The sequence below is a fragment of the Medicago sativa genome, chromosome 4 (assembly GCF_051527215.1).
Source record: "Medicago sativa cultivar Bolivia chromosome 4, Bolivia_mono, whole genome shotgun sequence".
Lineage (NCBI taxonomy): Eukaryota > Viridiplantae > Streptophyta > Magnoliopsida > Fabales > Fabaceae > Medicago > Medicago sativa.
The window spans coordinates 68,619,977-68,635,123 of NC_140752.1; the positions used below are offsets into that span (position 1 = coordinate 68,619,977).

The 15,147-nt window shown below is 34.0% G+C and overlaps 3 protein-coding genes across 3 annotated transcripts; 1 reads left to right on the top strand and 2 right to left on the bottom strand.

Annotated features, from left to right (window-relative positions):
* Positions 1-125: 125 nt before the first annotated feature.
* Positions 126-3,885, bottom strand: LOC146931148 (SH3 domain-containing protein 2-like). Its single transcript, XM_085702623.1, has 11 exons — positions 3,842-3,885; positions 3,558-3,638; positions 2,951-3,073; positions 2,554-2,623; positions 2,306-2,457; positions 1,832-1,933; positions 1,460-1,660; positions 1,283-1,345; positions 998-1,153; positions 819-893; positions 126-407 (listed from the first exon to the last, which is right to left on the bottom strand). The coding sequence occupies exons 2-11, from the start codon at positions 3,615-3,617 to the stop codon at positions 291-293; spliced, it is 1,119 nt and encodes a 372-aa protein (XP_085558749.1). The 5' UTR covers positions 3,618-3,638; positions 3,842-3,885; the 3' UTR covers positions 126-290.
* A 1,030-nt stretch (positions 3,886-4,915) lies between these two features.
* LOC146931149 (uncharacterized) lies at positions 4,916-8,628 on the bottom strand. The gene is made up of 6 exons (XM_085702624.1): positions 8,433-8,628; positions 8,261-8,343; positions 6,577-6,663; positions 6,186-6,334; positions 5,829-5,960; positions 4,916-5,202 (listed from the first exon to the last, which is right to left on the bottom strand). Exons 1-6 carry the CDS (start codon positions 8,572-8,574, stop codon positions 5,013-5,015), a joined length of 783 nt encoding a protein of 260 aa, XP_085558750.1. The 5' UTR covers positions 8,575-8,628; the 3' UTR covers positions 4,916-5,012.
* A 1,080-nt stretch (positions 8,629-9,708) lies between these two features.
* LOC146931150 (subtilisin-like protease SBT3.9) lies at positions 9,709-14,700 on the top strand. The gene is made up of 11 exons (XM_085702625.1): positions 9,709-10,147; positions 10,268-10,365; positions 10,701-10,798; positions 11,064-11,219; positions 11,321-11,432; positions 11,563-12,106; positions 12,282-12,379; positions 12,450-12,689; positions 12,793-12,907; positions 13,000-13,225; positions 13,948-14,700. Exons 1-11 carry the CDS (start codon positions 10,073-10,075, stop codon positions 14,493-14,495), a joined length of 2,310 nt encoding a protein of 769 aa, XP_085558751.1. The 5' UTR covers positions 9,709-10,072; the 3' UTR covers positions 14,496-14,700.
* The last annotated feature ends 447 nt before the right edge of the window (positions 14,701-15,147 follow it).

The window sequence follows — 15,147 nt, forward strand, 5'->3', positions numbered from 1 at the left end:
CTACAGCACATGCTTTGATCACATGAAGTTGCAAACTTGCAATCAAAGTAGGCTGAAATCGCATAACAAACTAAGAAGGAAACAAGTTGGGTGCAATTAAATAAAATCAAAATAACAATAATAGATGGCAAAACATTCTTATATTCTTCATATAATCATATATAAAAATAATAATCACAAGGCAAAAGTTGGCATCTATATCACAAATCAATTTTTGATTTACAAAGCCAAAACATACACACACACATACAAAATTCCCAGGTTATGAAACCAACCCAAAAGGAAAATAATTAAAACACTTCAGCTACTTTGCTCGCAAGAACACGTTCCCTTCTTTCAATGTAACTAAACGGAAACCATCCTGCTCTCCCTTTGCATTCTCCCTCGGCCCATCCGTTGTTTGTCACCTGTTTGAAAACACGACAGTCATAATGGGGCCACAAGAAAATCTGACCATTTTTTTGTTAAATGGATCCTAAGCTACTAGCATGTGGACCACAACTACTTGAATTGGAACACTACAGCCACATCATAAATAGATGATCAAACAAATCGATGATAATGTAATCATGTTCTGACTTCATATTAGGTTTATCAATCAGTCTTAAGCTTAAGTGCATATCCACTATAAGATATAATAGAATAAATGCATTTTACTTGGGTTATTCGTGCATCGGTTATGAAACTTATATTAATTTGTTATCATAAGTGACGTGATGGTTGAAAATACAAATCAATAACCCAAACAAGAGGGAGATAAGCCGTTATTGGTTCAAAGAAGAAAACTGTAATTGTACTCAGATCTAGTAGCTACAGACCTTTCGAATGACAATATAATCACCAACTGATAGATTCAGCTCCACTTCAGACACAGCAGAGTATGGGAATAAAACCTGCAAGAAGAGTAAATAAAAGTTACAAAGGAGAAAGCAGCCACTTGTTTAACAATTTGTAATATCTGTGTGGCCCTGTGTGTAAGAAAAAATCTCTTAATAACCTCTCCTAAGAAGTAACCCATGCTGTCTGTTGATCCGTTATGTGTCGTCTGTGAAGCATAAACACCATTCACTTCTTCATATGGTGGGGGTGGTGGCATGCTGTTATCCATACTGGGAGTAGGAGGGGCTTCAATTCGTTGTCTTTCTGATATCATCTATATTAAATATACATATAGCACATAATCATACATTTATAACTTAAGAAAATTACCGATATATCAATCAGCATATTTTACTTCTCGAAAACAAATAGAACAGCAAAATGATAAAAGATTAGTGCTTACCTCCCCCTCAAGCTGATCAAGAATTTGTAGGACTACTTGGTGATAGGAACGCTCTGCTTCAACCTTCATTAGTAGAAATAAAATGCACGATTAATTAAAAGTTACATTTGTTATAAGTAAGATCCAAAGTTTTATTAAACTGAAGTACTACAGAATCGTAAGAAAAAACTGCAATACCATTGCTATAAGACGTTGAAGGGTTAACCTCTGCTGCTGTGCTTCAACAGCAGCCAATGCTGCTGCTGCTTCCCTCCCCAATATGTTCATGTTTGACTTCAGGTCCTGCAGCTTTGCTTCTGCTGCTTCTAATTTCATAGCAATCTCAGAATTGCCTGGCATTTCTCTTACTTTTGCCTGCCGTTTAGAAACTTCAATAGCCTGTCTAGGTTCAAAAGAAAAAGTAATTACAAGTCAATATAGGTAAATACAATTGATGATAAAACACGTACTGAAACACAGGAGAAGACAAAGATTATAAAGGGTAGATGAGAAATTCAAATGGAAGCAACAGGTTTTGAAAAGTCAACTGAAAGATAAACCCCGTAATACCTGGGCTTCAGCATCCTGTCGCATTCTATCATAACGTTGAGCAAGATGCCGAGCATCTTCTAATGGAGCTCCTACCACCATTGCCCTTAAGGGTTCTGCAACCTACTCAGCATGGAGCACGATTTCAATCAGAGTTATTAGGCTGAGATGGCAATCAGACACCGGTAAATAAACAATCCAAGCCACCACTAAAAATAGAGACATGCTTTTGGACAAACCAAGCTTTCCAAACAAAAATCCAAATATGCTGTAAATCCCAGTCATATTCGGCAAAACAGGTAAAACAATTAGGTTCAACAACAACAACAACAACAACCACCGAGCCTTATCCCACCAAGTGGGGTCGGCTAGTAAAACAATTAGGTTATGACTAAAAAAAAATACATTACACTTCTGCAAGTCAGATTTAAACATCATAATCTGGCATGACGAATTCATACATAACAAAGCCACAAACACACACACGCAATTAACCTGTGTACCAAGAGCTTTTAGTAAGTTTCCACGCTCCTTCTCCATTTGGGCACGGGCTCGTGAATAACTTAGTGCAGCCCTGCACAATGTACCCCCACTGGTACACGTATTTTCCACACCATATTTCCTACTATCTTCCGACAACTTTGTTCCTATTGAATGAAAAACATAAAAATTCAAGAACAATATTATATGCACACAAATTGCAATAAACATATACAGAAACTTCATTAACCAACATTACTTACCTATTTCAACTTGCTTGGATCCTGTAACAATATAACCTTCTACTCCACGAACAACGTCCCTTTGATAATGCTGAAAACACAACAGATGCTACTATCAGCCTTAGAGAGAAGGAATAAAATTAATGAATCGAGATTAAGGGTTTGTTTGGATTGACTTATTTGAGCTAATCTACTGACATAAGTTTTGATAGACTGTTCGGAAGAACTTATGAAAATAGCTTATGACATTGTTCATAAACTGTTTTTAGCTTATATTCATATGTTCTCCAAGATAGTTTATAAAAACATCTTATAGCTTATACATAAGCGCTGGTGCTATAAGCTGTAGATAATTTGTTTATCCAAACAGGGCCTAAATATGAATGTCAATAAAGGATCGCCAGCAATGAAAACTAACCTTCCCAGCACGTGTTGATATGTAAAGTTTCTCAAGTTTCTGATGTAAGTGAAGCTCTCTCTCATCGGTAACCATGTTATCTGACCCTCCATAACCGCCACCTCCAAACTGCTTCAAAACAGCCTAGAATAACAATAATTCAAGATTTTCATCAACACCTTGATAAACAAAGCATTCAAAACTATCGAACAACTAAGAAAAATAAACAGAAAAAATAAAAATAAAAACAAAATACATTAATTAAAGCTTGTAAATCAAGATTAACGGATATTAAACCACGAAATACTTATATATACTACGCAATTACGCATCACTCTTTGATTCCAATATCAGCTACAAGCTTAAAATTAAACTTTAATCTATAACATTTATTTATTGATTTCTGAAATGTAAATGTGAAATTCGATTAGATCCAATAGTAATATGCGGATTCACAATTACAATGTTCTATGACCGAAACTAAATTCTAATCATGAAAAATTGAAAACTATAACAATAGCAAAAATTACACGAAAACAGCGACGAATCTAGCAAATGAAAATCGTAAGAATGTGTAATGAATTTGAACGAAAGATCTAAAGAAGAATTTTGTGTGCGACGAACGAACCTGTTGTTGGCGAGCGACTTGTTCTCGAAGCTTCGAAGCTTGTTTCCTAATAGCGTCCATTTGAATGAATTGAATCTGAATCTGTTGAAGAGTGAATAGTTTTTCAGTTATACATCACGGATTCAAGAAAAATGAGTATATCGAAATTGAATTTGTTTATTCATTGGGATTTGGATCCTTATTCGTTAAGCTTGTTTGTTTCGAAAATGTTTTATTTTATTTGAGAGAATTATAATTACAACTTTTTAAAATTAAAAAAGCTGATAAAGGATTATTTTAGTTACCAGCGCTCAAAGTTAAGCACTCGCAGAAGAAGAAATTGTTGGATGATTCAACGGACGATTTTCTTGCAGTGTTAACATGTTAGCACGTTTGTTTCAAAGGGAAAGAAGGAAAATGATTGAAAAAAAAATGAAAATGTGTTATTTTTTATTTGGAAAAAGGTAAGAAAAAAGCCTTAGAGAAGGGGAAAAGTGATATTAACAAGAAAATTAACTTCTTTTTGAAAAATAAATTTACTCGTTTACTTTTGATTTGCTTAAAATGAGTGTTTGATTTTGCAATGAAAAAAAATTGATTTTATTTAAAAACAAATTAAATATGAAATTGTTTATATTTAGATACTTTCGCCGTTAAAGAGAATTGAGTAGTAATAAAAAAATAGTAAATTGAATTATAAATTTGAATGTACAAATAAAGTTTGAAGACAAAGTTCCTTCAAAAAAAAAAGTTTGAAGACAAAGTGTATATTTTGGTTCCAATTTTGGATGAGCAAATATTCATTCTAGAGATGTACTATTGGTTTTGACATATTTGATTATTTTTAAGAAAATTGATTTTGCTTACAGAAATTGATTTTGAACTCAAATTTATTGTTCAAGAATGCAACCAAACAGAAATAACTCTACCTTCAACTCACTGTTAACAAAAAAACAATTTTCTAAAATCAACTCATTCAAAATAATTTTTTATCAACGTAGAACCAAACACATAAGTTAAAATCACTTCTAGAGGCAAAAATAATTCTACTTGACAATCCAAAATTGAAACTAAACAACACTCAGCGTGGAAACTGGAGACTTGGTTGGTTGGCCTTGGCCAACCCTCTTTTGTAACTTTCGAGTATATAATCGTAAGCTTTAATTTTCACTCGAAACTATTGTAACCAAAATCCTTGCACTTTACGCAATATTATTTTAATGTAGCTTAGTCACAACTCACAAGTCGTTAACTTCAATGCTTTTTGAAGCTGCTTGCTGGCAAAACGCTAATGTAATTTTTCTTGATTATGTCACCAAATGGAAAAAGGACTGGGAAAGGTTGAGAACAGATAAAGTAAATCCAAGAACTGGTACATATAGTTGAAACAATCTCATTCATAACAAATTTAATTCAACAATCTCATTCATAACAAATTGAATCCAACAGAAATCTCAGTTTAAACATTAAACCCAGCTATTGCTTAACATATTCTCTGATAAACTCATGTAGCTGAGATATCTCCCCAGTTAAACCAGAAGCATCTGCAGCTGTAACTTTGTTAGAGCACTGAGTAAAGGAAAATGGCTCGCCAGGTACTCCCAAAGTGAACTCATTTGTAACATCTGCTTCTGAAACCGCACTTCTTGATGACCGTAATTTGTCGCTGAAAAAGGATAATATGAGTCAATAGTAGATCTGGCAGATGAAAATAAACTGGACAATATCCACTTTCTTGACATAAAACCAAATGAATCGTTTTATTGAGTGTGAAGATAAATAACTTTGGAAGATTCGAGTAGTTAAAAGAAAAGAAAATATAATGCATTTCTTCAATATAGACCAATCAACAGTAACAACATTGATATATGAATGTGCATCTGTCCCACAAACACACATTCAGAAGGGGTGGGGAAGTACAACATCTATCAACTACTCCCTCCGTTTCAAAATGAGTGTCGTTTTAGGTGTTTACACACATATTAAGAAATGCAATGATTAAGAGAAAGAGAATGGTTATTTTACCAAATTATCCTTATTAACTATTGGTTAGTTTTAAAAGTAATGCTTTGGAAGTAGTGAACAGAGTATTAATTGGAGGGTACAATTGAAAAGAAAAAGTTATTATTGCATTGGAAACTGAAAGCGACACTCATTTTGAAACAAATTTTTTTGGCTAAAGCGACACTCATTTTGAAACGGAGGGAGTATGAAAATAGAATTAATTGATAAGGTAGTTGCTGAATAATCAAATGAGTAAAGGTAGACAAAGTTAAGGACTTGAAGCCATACATTTCCTTCTCGATCTGTCTGCGGATAAATTCTTTGGTGTGAGCAGTAACTTTGTCTGTTTTGTTGCACAGAATAAGCAGAGGAATCTTCTTCCTCACAACACTTCCCTTAGTCAATAGATCATATAGGTACCTTAAATCATAAAACAAAATGTCAGTGTCTTTGTAATTACTAATATCCCTTCTTCTGCAGGAACATGAGAAATGGTTACTTTAACTTATTGAATTTTATAATGCTTTAGTATCGCGAGAGTATTTTAACACAACTCACCATGCTGTACAGTAAATATTAACAACAAATGTTAAATTATAAAAAGAATGTAATGTAATCTAGCAACTGAATGGAGAAGGGAATTACTCTGAGGCAGCACGGCAATTTGGTAAGAAGTCCAAAGCATCAACCACAAAGACTATGCCAGCTGCTTGAGGCAAGAACTCATCCAGTTTGGGTCGAAGACGAGAATGCCCAGGCACATCAACAATATGAACAGGTTTTATCTTGCTCTTCTGTCAAAAGCAAAGAAACGTAAGCTAATACTTGGTCTGTTATTGTATGTCTGATTTCACAACTATTAATAGGATACACATAATTTCATCAAATTTTAACAATGCAAAAGCATTTTTCAACTAACAATAAAAGACAAACATATTCAATTTGTAGAGATGAGAAGCACAATATCTGCATGCCCAAACAAATGTTCAAACTTATACACTCAAGCCAGTGTTTGAGTGGAGGAGGCTAACATTACCTTTGCAGTTTCACCGTGAAGAATAAAAGTGCCTTCATTAGGTTCCATTGATGTAACAGTACCCTGGTGAGTAGAACCATCCCTAAGCTGATGCAGGAATAGAAAGTGTGTCAAGAACATTATGTTAGTGCATAATTTGAATAGAAAGGAAATTAATAGTAATAATAATATTACCCAAGATTCTGATTATATCTCACCATGTATCACCTGCTAATGTAATAACATACTTTCAGTTTATGATCAACCACCTAACCCTGACTCTTCTTTTCCCTCAGATACAACTATACAAGCGATATTTGGTTTTAAACAGTTAAAATTATACATCTCTATTTTACGAAAAACTAGGCCATGCAGTTCAAAACCTTGTAACAATAACTGAATTGCTCACCTTAGATTAGACCTAAAGAAATCAATTCATTTCATGTTTTCAGATTACCTAAAACAAAGAATTCTCACAAAACCACTACACAACCCCACCATCATAATATTCGGATCCTTTTGAACAAACCCTTCAAACAAAAGGATGATGCAATTACATAATAGTCTCCAAGAAAGAAGGGTTGTTTATATCTTTTAAACACTCACGCCAAACCCCAAATCTTAGTCCCAGCTTAAGACCAAAATTGCCAAAGAACTATAACAGAAAAGAGTATCCTACATAGCGTTTCATTCATTGTACATAGCATCATTCCCATCATGCATCCAATCTTTATTTCACAAATTAATAAACCATCAATTTATTCTTTAAACTATCACTTCCTCTTCAATTTAGTCCATATACTATATAGATAGAGACAAATTTCTATGCACCGACGGTGTAAAACTTTTTTAGATGTGCATCCAATAAAATCATGTCAGGTAGATAGTTTTGGAGATATTTTAGAAACTAACCTAAAAAGGTGTCATCATAGAGTAATTTGAGTGGATGCGTGTGTAAAAACAGTTTACAGTTACACTGTCACTACATACAAATTAAATTCATATAATTATAATAAGCAGTTTCTAATCAAATCTGTCAATTTAGTCTCTGAATTATATGAAAATCTGTTAATTTAGTCTCTAACATCTCAATAGCAAGGACCAAATTGACGGATCTTATATACTTCAAAAACTAAATTGAAGAAAGAGTGATAGTTTAGGGACTAAAATGGTTTATTCTTTCACAAATAAACACAAAGCATATAATGAAAATGAACTCGATACAAATCTTTACCAACAACAACAACCAAGCCTTATCCCACTAAGCAGGGTCGGCTACTTGGATCAAATTACGCCATAATGTTCGATTATAAACCATATTTGGATCCAACTCATTAATCTTAAATCTTTCCTAATAGTTTCTCTTATAGTGTTTCTACGTCTTCCTCTACCTCTTTGCAATCTGACTATCCTCCATCTGACCAACTCTACTTACAATACTAACACCGATACAAATCTTTACCCATTAAACTAAATGATGCATCGTATTAAAGGCATATCCATTATCCAGTGTCCAAAATGTGTCGGTATCACACACCGAAACATTGAATTACATCCAATCACTTCCATTTATCCAACTTATTATTAATGTTGACTTATATCGGTATCCGGTGTCTCTCCAATTGTTTAATAGGCAATATCCCGCGAATTCGGCAACTAAACCAAAAGAATTTAGGTTTAACATCAAATCAAAAAGCATAATTACCTGATAGAAGAGAACGGTTTTGCCACTCCCACTTAATCCAGTCAACACAATGGTGTTAGATTTGGTACGCTTCAAAACCCGCACTACAAAGTCAAAAACAAAAATCATCAATTAAAAAAGCAGAATCAACCTAAAAGAGTAGAAACTGAAGAACAAGATTGTAGAAACTCACGAAAGAGAAGAAGTAGGGTTGTGAAAATCGCGATAGCAATAGCTGCATAGAGTTGATTTGGGGGAACATCGCGAAGATAATCGTTTGCCACATTCCATAGATGAGAAAATTGTTCCTTCCATTGCTCTAATTCTTGTTGCATTGTGAATTCCAGGGTTTTTCTTTTTCTTTCTTCAAACTCGTTTATTTTGGATCCTTAAAATAAAATAATTTTGATTTTTAATACGATGTAGGTCGTGAAGAATATACCTTTTGCTTTAATGTTTTTAGAGTAAAAGATAAGGTAAAATACTTTGCCAAAAAAAAGATAAAGTGAATAAATTCTAATTAATTTTGTGCAATCAATAAATTGTTTTCCTATGTTTTTCTTTTGACCAGAAATTGTTTCCTAAGTTATAAATTGTTTTTTTAAAATGTTACGAAAAGACAAAACTTGAAAGTCATGGTTTTGAATTCTACATCCTCCTATCACTCTAATTATTATTATTTTTTATAAAAAAAAGATAAAAATTTAGCTATGTAAATGGTATCTACAAATATCAAATGTTTTGGTTTTAATATCTATAAATTAATTTTTATTTATTTATTTATTTTAGTCTTTGTAAATACGTCACTTTTTATTTTATTTTAATTTTAGTCTTCGTTTTTTTAAGTCTTTGCAATTTTATTCATATTAAACATGGTCTATATAATATATAGAATACTTGATTTTAATACCTCAAAATAAAGACTAAAATTGTACAAAAAAAAAAAAGACTAAAATGATTAACTTCAATATGAACAACTTTTGTCTAGACTAAAGTAAAACAACAAAGATCAAAAACAAAAAATTAAAAACAAAAAAGAAAAGTTATTTTACATAGATTAAAAATAAAAAAATTGTAGTATTTTTTTTAGGAAAAAAAAAATAGCATAGTTGTAAACAACAAAAACATACTCTAAAAAAAACCTGAGTTTAATTGTGTGGTAACACACACCACAAACACACGTAATGCAATAAAAGAGGATTTACTCTCGATTTGTCACCTTCTAAGGACCAAATTAGTTTCTTTAAAAAAAAAGACCAAATTAGTTATGACAATTTTTCATAGATATTGACGAAATTATGGTAAATCATTGTGACATTGGCAAAACTTATACTATGAAGCTTCAACAAAATTATTATAAAACCTTCGGTAATTTGGTCAAATTCAGCACCCATCCGAAACGGGCACTCATTGGGAACAAATTTTGCACAAAGATAAAACAAGGAGTTGACATCACCATCAATTGTCCCAATTGTGAATAGTTAAGTCAACGCCATTTATAGGACTTGTTTGCTTCCTCTAATCCACAAACAAACAGGTGCAAAAGTGCTTAAATGATAAAACCTCATTTTCATTTCTCAACTCCACGAACAATTTCCCGTTATGTACACCAAGGACACAGATTCCATTTCCAATATAAGAAGTATATAATGGGATGAAAAGTAAGACCAAGTCCACCATGTAGTAAATGCTAGCAGCAGTGGTGTGGTGGAGCGTGTACTTGGTGGAAAGGTTTCATTTCACACTTTCAAACAGTACTACACTTACGAGGCCAAATTTATAACTCAAATAAGAGTGATATTTTTGGATGCACATTCTTGGTTTTGATCCCTCATGGCTCCTTCTTGCAGTTTAGCATTCACTTTGATACTATTTTGTTTCCTTGTTGTCACATTTGCCTCAAGCAATGTAAAACTTTGGTCTCACTCTTTTTTCACTAATTATATTTTGATTTTCCTAATTTAGTAGCTAAATGTGTTTCTCTATTTTGCATTTTGCATCCTTATATTTTTGGTTCTCCTTTTGTAGGTTCATATAGTATATATGGGTGAGAGAAACCAAAACCACAGTGAACTACAATCACTTGAAGAATCCCACCTTGACATGCTATCACATATTCTCGGAAGGTTTCACTTTAAATTGTTGTCCTTTTTCATTGAACTTTTTTCTGTCTACATGAAGTTGTTGGTGTGTCAAGTGTGAGTACGAAGTCCCACATTTGATGAAAAAGTCGACATGGTGTCCAAATCATTGGTGTGGTCGCTAAGCCCAATGTGATGATCCCTAGGTCTTTTAACCTCTTAGGTTCCCTCCCGACCCAACAACAAAAGCAAACATATTTAGAATTTTCAACATGAGTATCAAGTAGTAACCTTGCATATTGTTTTCGGGAAACAAATTGAAATATATGAAGTTTGGATTGACAATATGCTGTATTCTTCTTTTCTTGTTTTTTTAACAGCAAGAGTGCTGCTAGGAAATCCATCCTATATAGCTATAAGCATGGCTTTTCTGGATTTGCTGCAGTTTTAAGTCGGTCTCAAGCTAGGCTCATTGCAGGTATTTCACAATTTAACCATAGCAAGGCCAGTCTCAATATGTGAGAGCATTTTTAATACTGTGTCCAAAAAATGAGTTAAATTGGATTAAAATGAGTGAAATTTTTTAAGATTAATTTAATTTGTACGAAAAATTCTATACAACATTAATAATCCCTAAATTAAACTATTCCTTCTTGTTGTTGGTGTAAAGGCTGTAAATTGCTTAAGTGCTGAAAGAAGTCTTTAGAAAATTCTCTTTATGTCTGCACTCCTTTTACATGCAGATTTTTCCGGTGTTGTTCGTGTGATTCCGAATAAAATTCTTACTCTTCACACAACAAGAAGTTGGGATTTCTTGCATGTAAAGCAAGATATAGTAACCGGTGTTCTTTCTAAGGCTCGATCTGGAAGAGGCACCATCATTGGTATCATAGACACTGGTTAGTATGAAATTTCTCAATAATAACAACTATAAGAAAGTGCTTGATAAAAATTAGAATCATAAAGTGTGATTGTAGTTGTATAATTCTTCTCTCTGTAGGTATTTGGCCTGAGTCTGATAGCTTTAGAGATGACGGCATGGATAATCCTCCTCCTCGATGGCGTGGTATATGTCAAGTAGGAGAAAGTTTTGATCGCTCCCACTGTAATAGGTTGATAAATTTTTTATTTCTAATCAATGTTTCTTTAGTATTCCTTTTATTATATTTTCTTTTCTTAAATGTCAATACTGCTATAGTAGATGCAGCATTTTAAACATTATCCTTCCAAATACAATGGCAGGAAAATTATCGGTGCACGTTGGTATATTAAAGGATACGAAGCTGAATTTGGTAAACTAAATACCATTGATGGGGTAGAGTACTTATCTCCGCGAGACGCATCAGGCCATGGAACTCACACATCATCTACCGCAGCCGGTGTACTAGTTGAAAGTGCAAGCTTTAACGGACTGGCTAAAGGATCAGCAAGAGGCGGTGCTCCATCAGCTTGGTTAGCTATCTACAAAATTTGTTGGTCAACTGGAGGCTGCAGCTCTGCCGACCTTCTTGCAGCATTTGATGATGCAATATTTGATGGAGTTGAGATTATTTCGGCGTCTCTCGGCTCGTATCCTCCACTTCCTAGTTATGTTGAGGATGTGTTGGCCATTGGTTCCTTCCATGCTGTTGCTAAAGGAGTTTCTGTTGTATGCTCTGGTGGTAATTCTGGACCATATGCTCAAACTGTCATAAACACTGCTCCTTGGGTTATTACCGTCGCTGCTAGTACCATCGATAGAGAATTTCTGTCTACAATTATCTTGGGAAATAATCAAACTATACAGGTACTTCATCTCTATGTTTTCAGTTTTTTTTGAATCAGTTTGTGATTTTAATTTGGAACGATTTGTGGATGTGAACAAAACGAACACCAAAAACATATATATTAGTAGTTTGCGTCCTTGCTAGATTAACCTTTTGCAAGGCAGAGACAGAAATGTATTTTATTTCCTCATATAGGGTCAGAGCTTATATACAGGGAAAATATTAAACAAGTTTTATCCAATAGTGTATGGAGAAGATATATCAGTTTCAGATGCAGATAAAGAAAATGCAAGGTAAAATATGTCGCGTTTTTTCATTAAGAACGTGGCTGTGAAAGTGCGTACTCATGGTTTTTCTGCTCAGGAGCTGTGAATCAGGAAGTATGAATGCAACCTTAGCTAAGGGAAAAGCAATTTTGTGTTTCCAGCCTCGGTCACAGAGGTCGGCAACGGCTGCTGTAAGAACTGTAATGGAAGTTGAAGGTGTTGGTCTCATATATGCTCAGTTTCCTACTAATGATGTTGATATGTCATGGGGTATACCCTCTGTCCAAGTTGATTTCACAGCAGGAACAAAAATTCTATCATACATGGAAGCTATTAGGTAACAAGTACTTTGAGAAAGCAACGTCTAATTTTCCTTGTTCTTAGTCTACAAAATATTGAATAGTTCAGTTTTATTTTTATGATATTCTTGCTTGTTGTAGGAATCCTGTAATAAAGTTTAGCAAGACCAGAACAGTTGTGGGACAACAGATGTCGCCCGATGTGGCATTCTTCTCTTCGCGTGGACCGAGTTCACTTTCTCCCTCAGTTTTAAAGGTTGTAATGTAACCATTCCTCCTACAAGAAACATTTAGTTTATCTTAACTAAAATCTAAAGCTTTATCTTTCATCAAACTGTTGCATTGCAGCCTGATATTGCTGCTCCGGGGGTTAATATTTTGGCTGCCTGGTCACCTGCTTCTTATTCCAGCCTGCAGTCTGATACAGGTCAAGATGAGTTAACTGCTCTTAACTTTAACATTGAATCGGGAACTTCAATGTCATGTCCCCATATATCTGGTATCGTCGCACTTATAAAGACTGTTCATCCAACTTGGAGCCCTGCCGCAATTAAATCTGCACTTGTCACAACAGGTAACAAGGACTTGCAAACCTGTTTGTTTTAGCTTTTGAAACTACCTGAGTTTTAAATAAAGGTTTGTGACTGCAATCTGGTCACGACATAATAGTTTTTACTTTTTAGTGTTGCTGAAACTGCAACACAACCACAACTAAGACAATATCGGTTGCATTTGATAGCAATTTCCGTAATTTCCAGAATCACGACCAAAACCGTTACCGTGACTTCATTTAAAACCTTGCAAGCTATATTAAGGTGGAAGCAAGATAAACTCTTTTAAGAAAAAGTGAATTTGAGGAGTGCTTTTTTTCAGATTGCTTTCCTCGAGATCTAAAACAAATAGGTCAGTTTGTATGCTTTAGATTTTCGGAGGCTTCAAAAGCAATTGCATTAGAGCAAAATAGAAACTTGCTTTCATGAAAATCTTAAAGAAGAGCAATAGTAGGATATGAGTTGTATGCAGATTTTGATTTCTAACACCGAGTTTGATCTCTCGACCATTCTATCTTAATCGGACAGTCAAGATGTGGATGATTGCGTGCAGTCACGGAATTGTGAGTGCAATTATCATGTTTGCATTGAGAAGAATCTCAACCAGAGAGGCAATTTCATCATTGATGACATTATTCTTTTCAGCTCAATAGTATACAGTACAAGACCATATGCATGCATTTATCATAAATCTTTTTTAAGAGTTTTTAAGGACACTAATTAAATTTCCTCCCTTTCAATGAAGCTTCTTTGAAAAATGAGTACAATCAATACATCGGAGCCGAAGGAGCACCATACAAACAAGCAGATCCATTTGACTATGGCGGTGGACATGTTAATCCTAATAAAGTAACAGATCCCGGTCTCATATACGACTTACAAAACAAAGATTACATTAATTTCCTTTGTTCCATGGGCTACAACAACACTGCTATAACCTTATTAACAGGCTCACCTACCAAGTGCTTTAAATCACTCAAATTCATGTTGAATATGAACCTACCTTCTATTACTATTCCTGAATTGAAACAACCCTTGACAGTAACAAGAACCGTCACTAATGTTGGTCCTATTAAATCTACCTACATTGCTCGTGTTGTGGCTCCAATTGGCATATCAGTAACAGCTGAGCCAACAATCTTAAGATTTAGCGAGAAACGAAAGAAAATGAAATTCAAGGTGAAATTTTCTTCGAAGCTACGTGTTCAAAGCAAATTCTCATTCGGGTACTTGTTTTGGGAAGATGGATTGCATGAAGTGAGGATACCATTAGCAGTTTATTCTATAGTATAGATTAATTTGTGTTGAAGAATAATACCATGATTAGTTATAGCCATTGTCACATAATGGTAAGAACAAGACAAAGTTGATTTAACACAAGACAAAGCTGATGTTTTTATTTTTTGAAGAACAAGACTAAGTTGATTTAAATTGCATGTATGTTGATGATGATGTTGATGACACGTTAACATGAAATGAAGCACTTGAGTCGTAGATACGCGGATGATGTTAGTGTCCTATTTATGTTGAATTAACATAGTGGGATATACTCGGGTTGAAATGCAAGTTAAAATCATCACCATTTATGATCCTTACTCATGAAATGTGACAGAATCAAAGCTCAATGGTCGAAGATACCTTTTGAAAAGAAAATGGACATAAAATGAACGTTGAGGGGGTGGGGTATTTTCTTTAAAATATTTGATTTTGTCGGATTTTACCCAAACAATCATATTAATATATGGATTAGTTTTGTCACCTAAAATGGTTCAATGACATAGTTGTGTGATTGTCTTTCATTCCTGCGAAAATTCACTCATGTTTTTGCTTAATAAGTGTAGTAATGTCACCGCGTCTCTTTTATATGCAATGTATTTTAAGCCGAATTACATGCTTAGCCGACCTAATATGTGTTGCACACAATTTTAAAATGATGAAAATGTCT

Excerpts from the sequence above, each read along its gene's own strand:
- LOC146931148 (XM_085702623.1), bottom strand. The coding sequence starts at position 3,617 with ATGGACGCTATTAGGAAACAAGCTTCGAAGCTTCGAGAACAAGTCGCT. Across the intron at positions 2,624-2,950 it reads TATCAACACGTGCTGGGAAG|CATTATCAAAGGGACGTTGT; the intron begins GTTAGTTTTCAT and ends TTGTGTTTTCAG. Across the intron at positions 1,934-2,305 it reads TAAAAGCTCTTGGTACACAG|GTTGCAGAACCCTTAAGGGC; the intron begins GTTAATTGCGTG and ends CATGCTGAGTAG.
- LOC146931149 (XM_085702624.1), bottom strand. The coding sequence starts at position 8,574 with ATGCAACAAGAATTAGAGCAATGGAAGGAACAATTTTCTCATCTATGG. Across the intron at positions 6,664-8,260 it reads AAACCGTTCTCTTCTATCAG|CTTAGGGATGGTTCTACTCA; the intron begins GTAATTATGCTT and ends TTCCTGCATCAG. Across the intron at positions 5,961-6,185 it reads AATTGCCGTGCTGCCTCAGA|GTACCTATATGATCTATTGA; the intron begins GTAATTCCCTTC and ends TTATGATTTAAG.
- LOC146931150 (XM_085702625.1), top strand. The coding sequence starts at position 10,073 with ATGGCTCCTTCTTGCAGTTTAGCATTCACTTTGATACTATTTTGTTTC. Across the intron at positions 10,799-11,063 it reads TCAAGCTAGGCTCATTGCAG|ATTTTTCCGGTGTTGTTCGT; the intron begins GTATTTCACAAT and ends TTTTACATGCAG. Across the intron at positions 13,226-13,947 it reads ATCTGCACTTGTCACAACAG|CTTCTTTGAAAAATGAGTAC; the intron begins GTAACAAGGACT and ends CTTTCAATGAAG.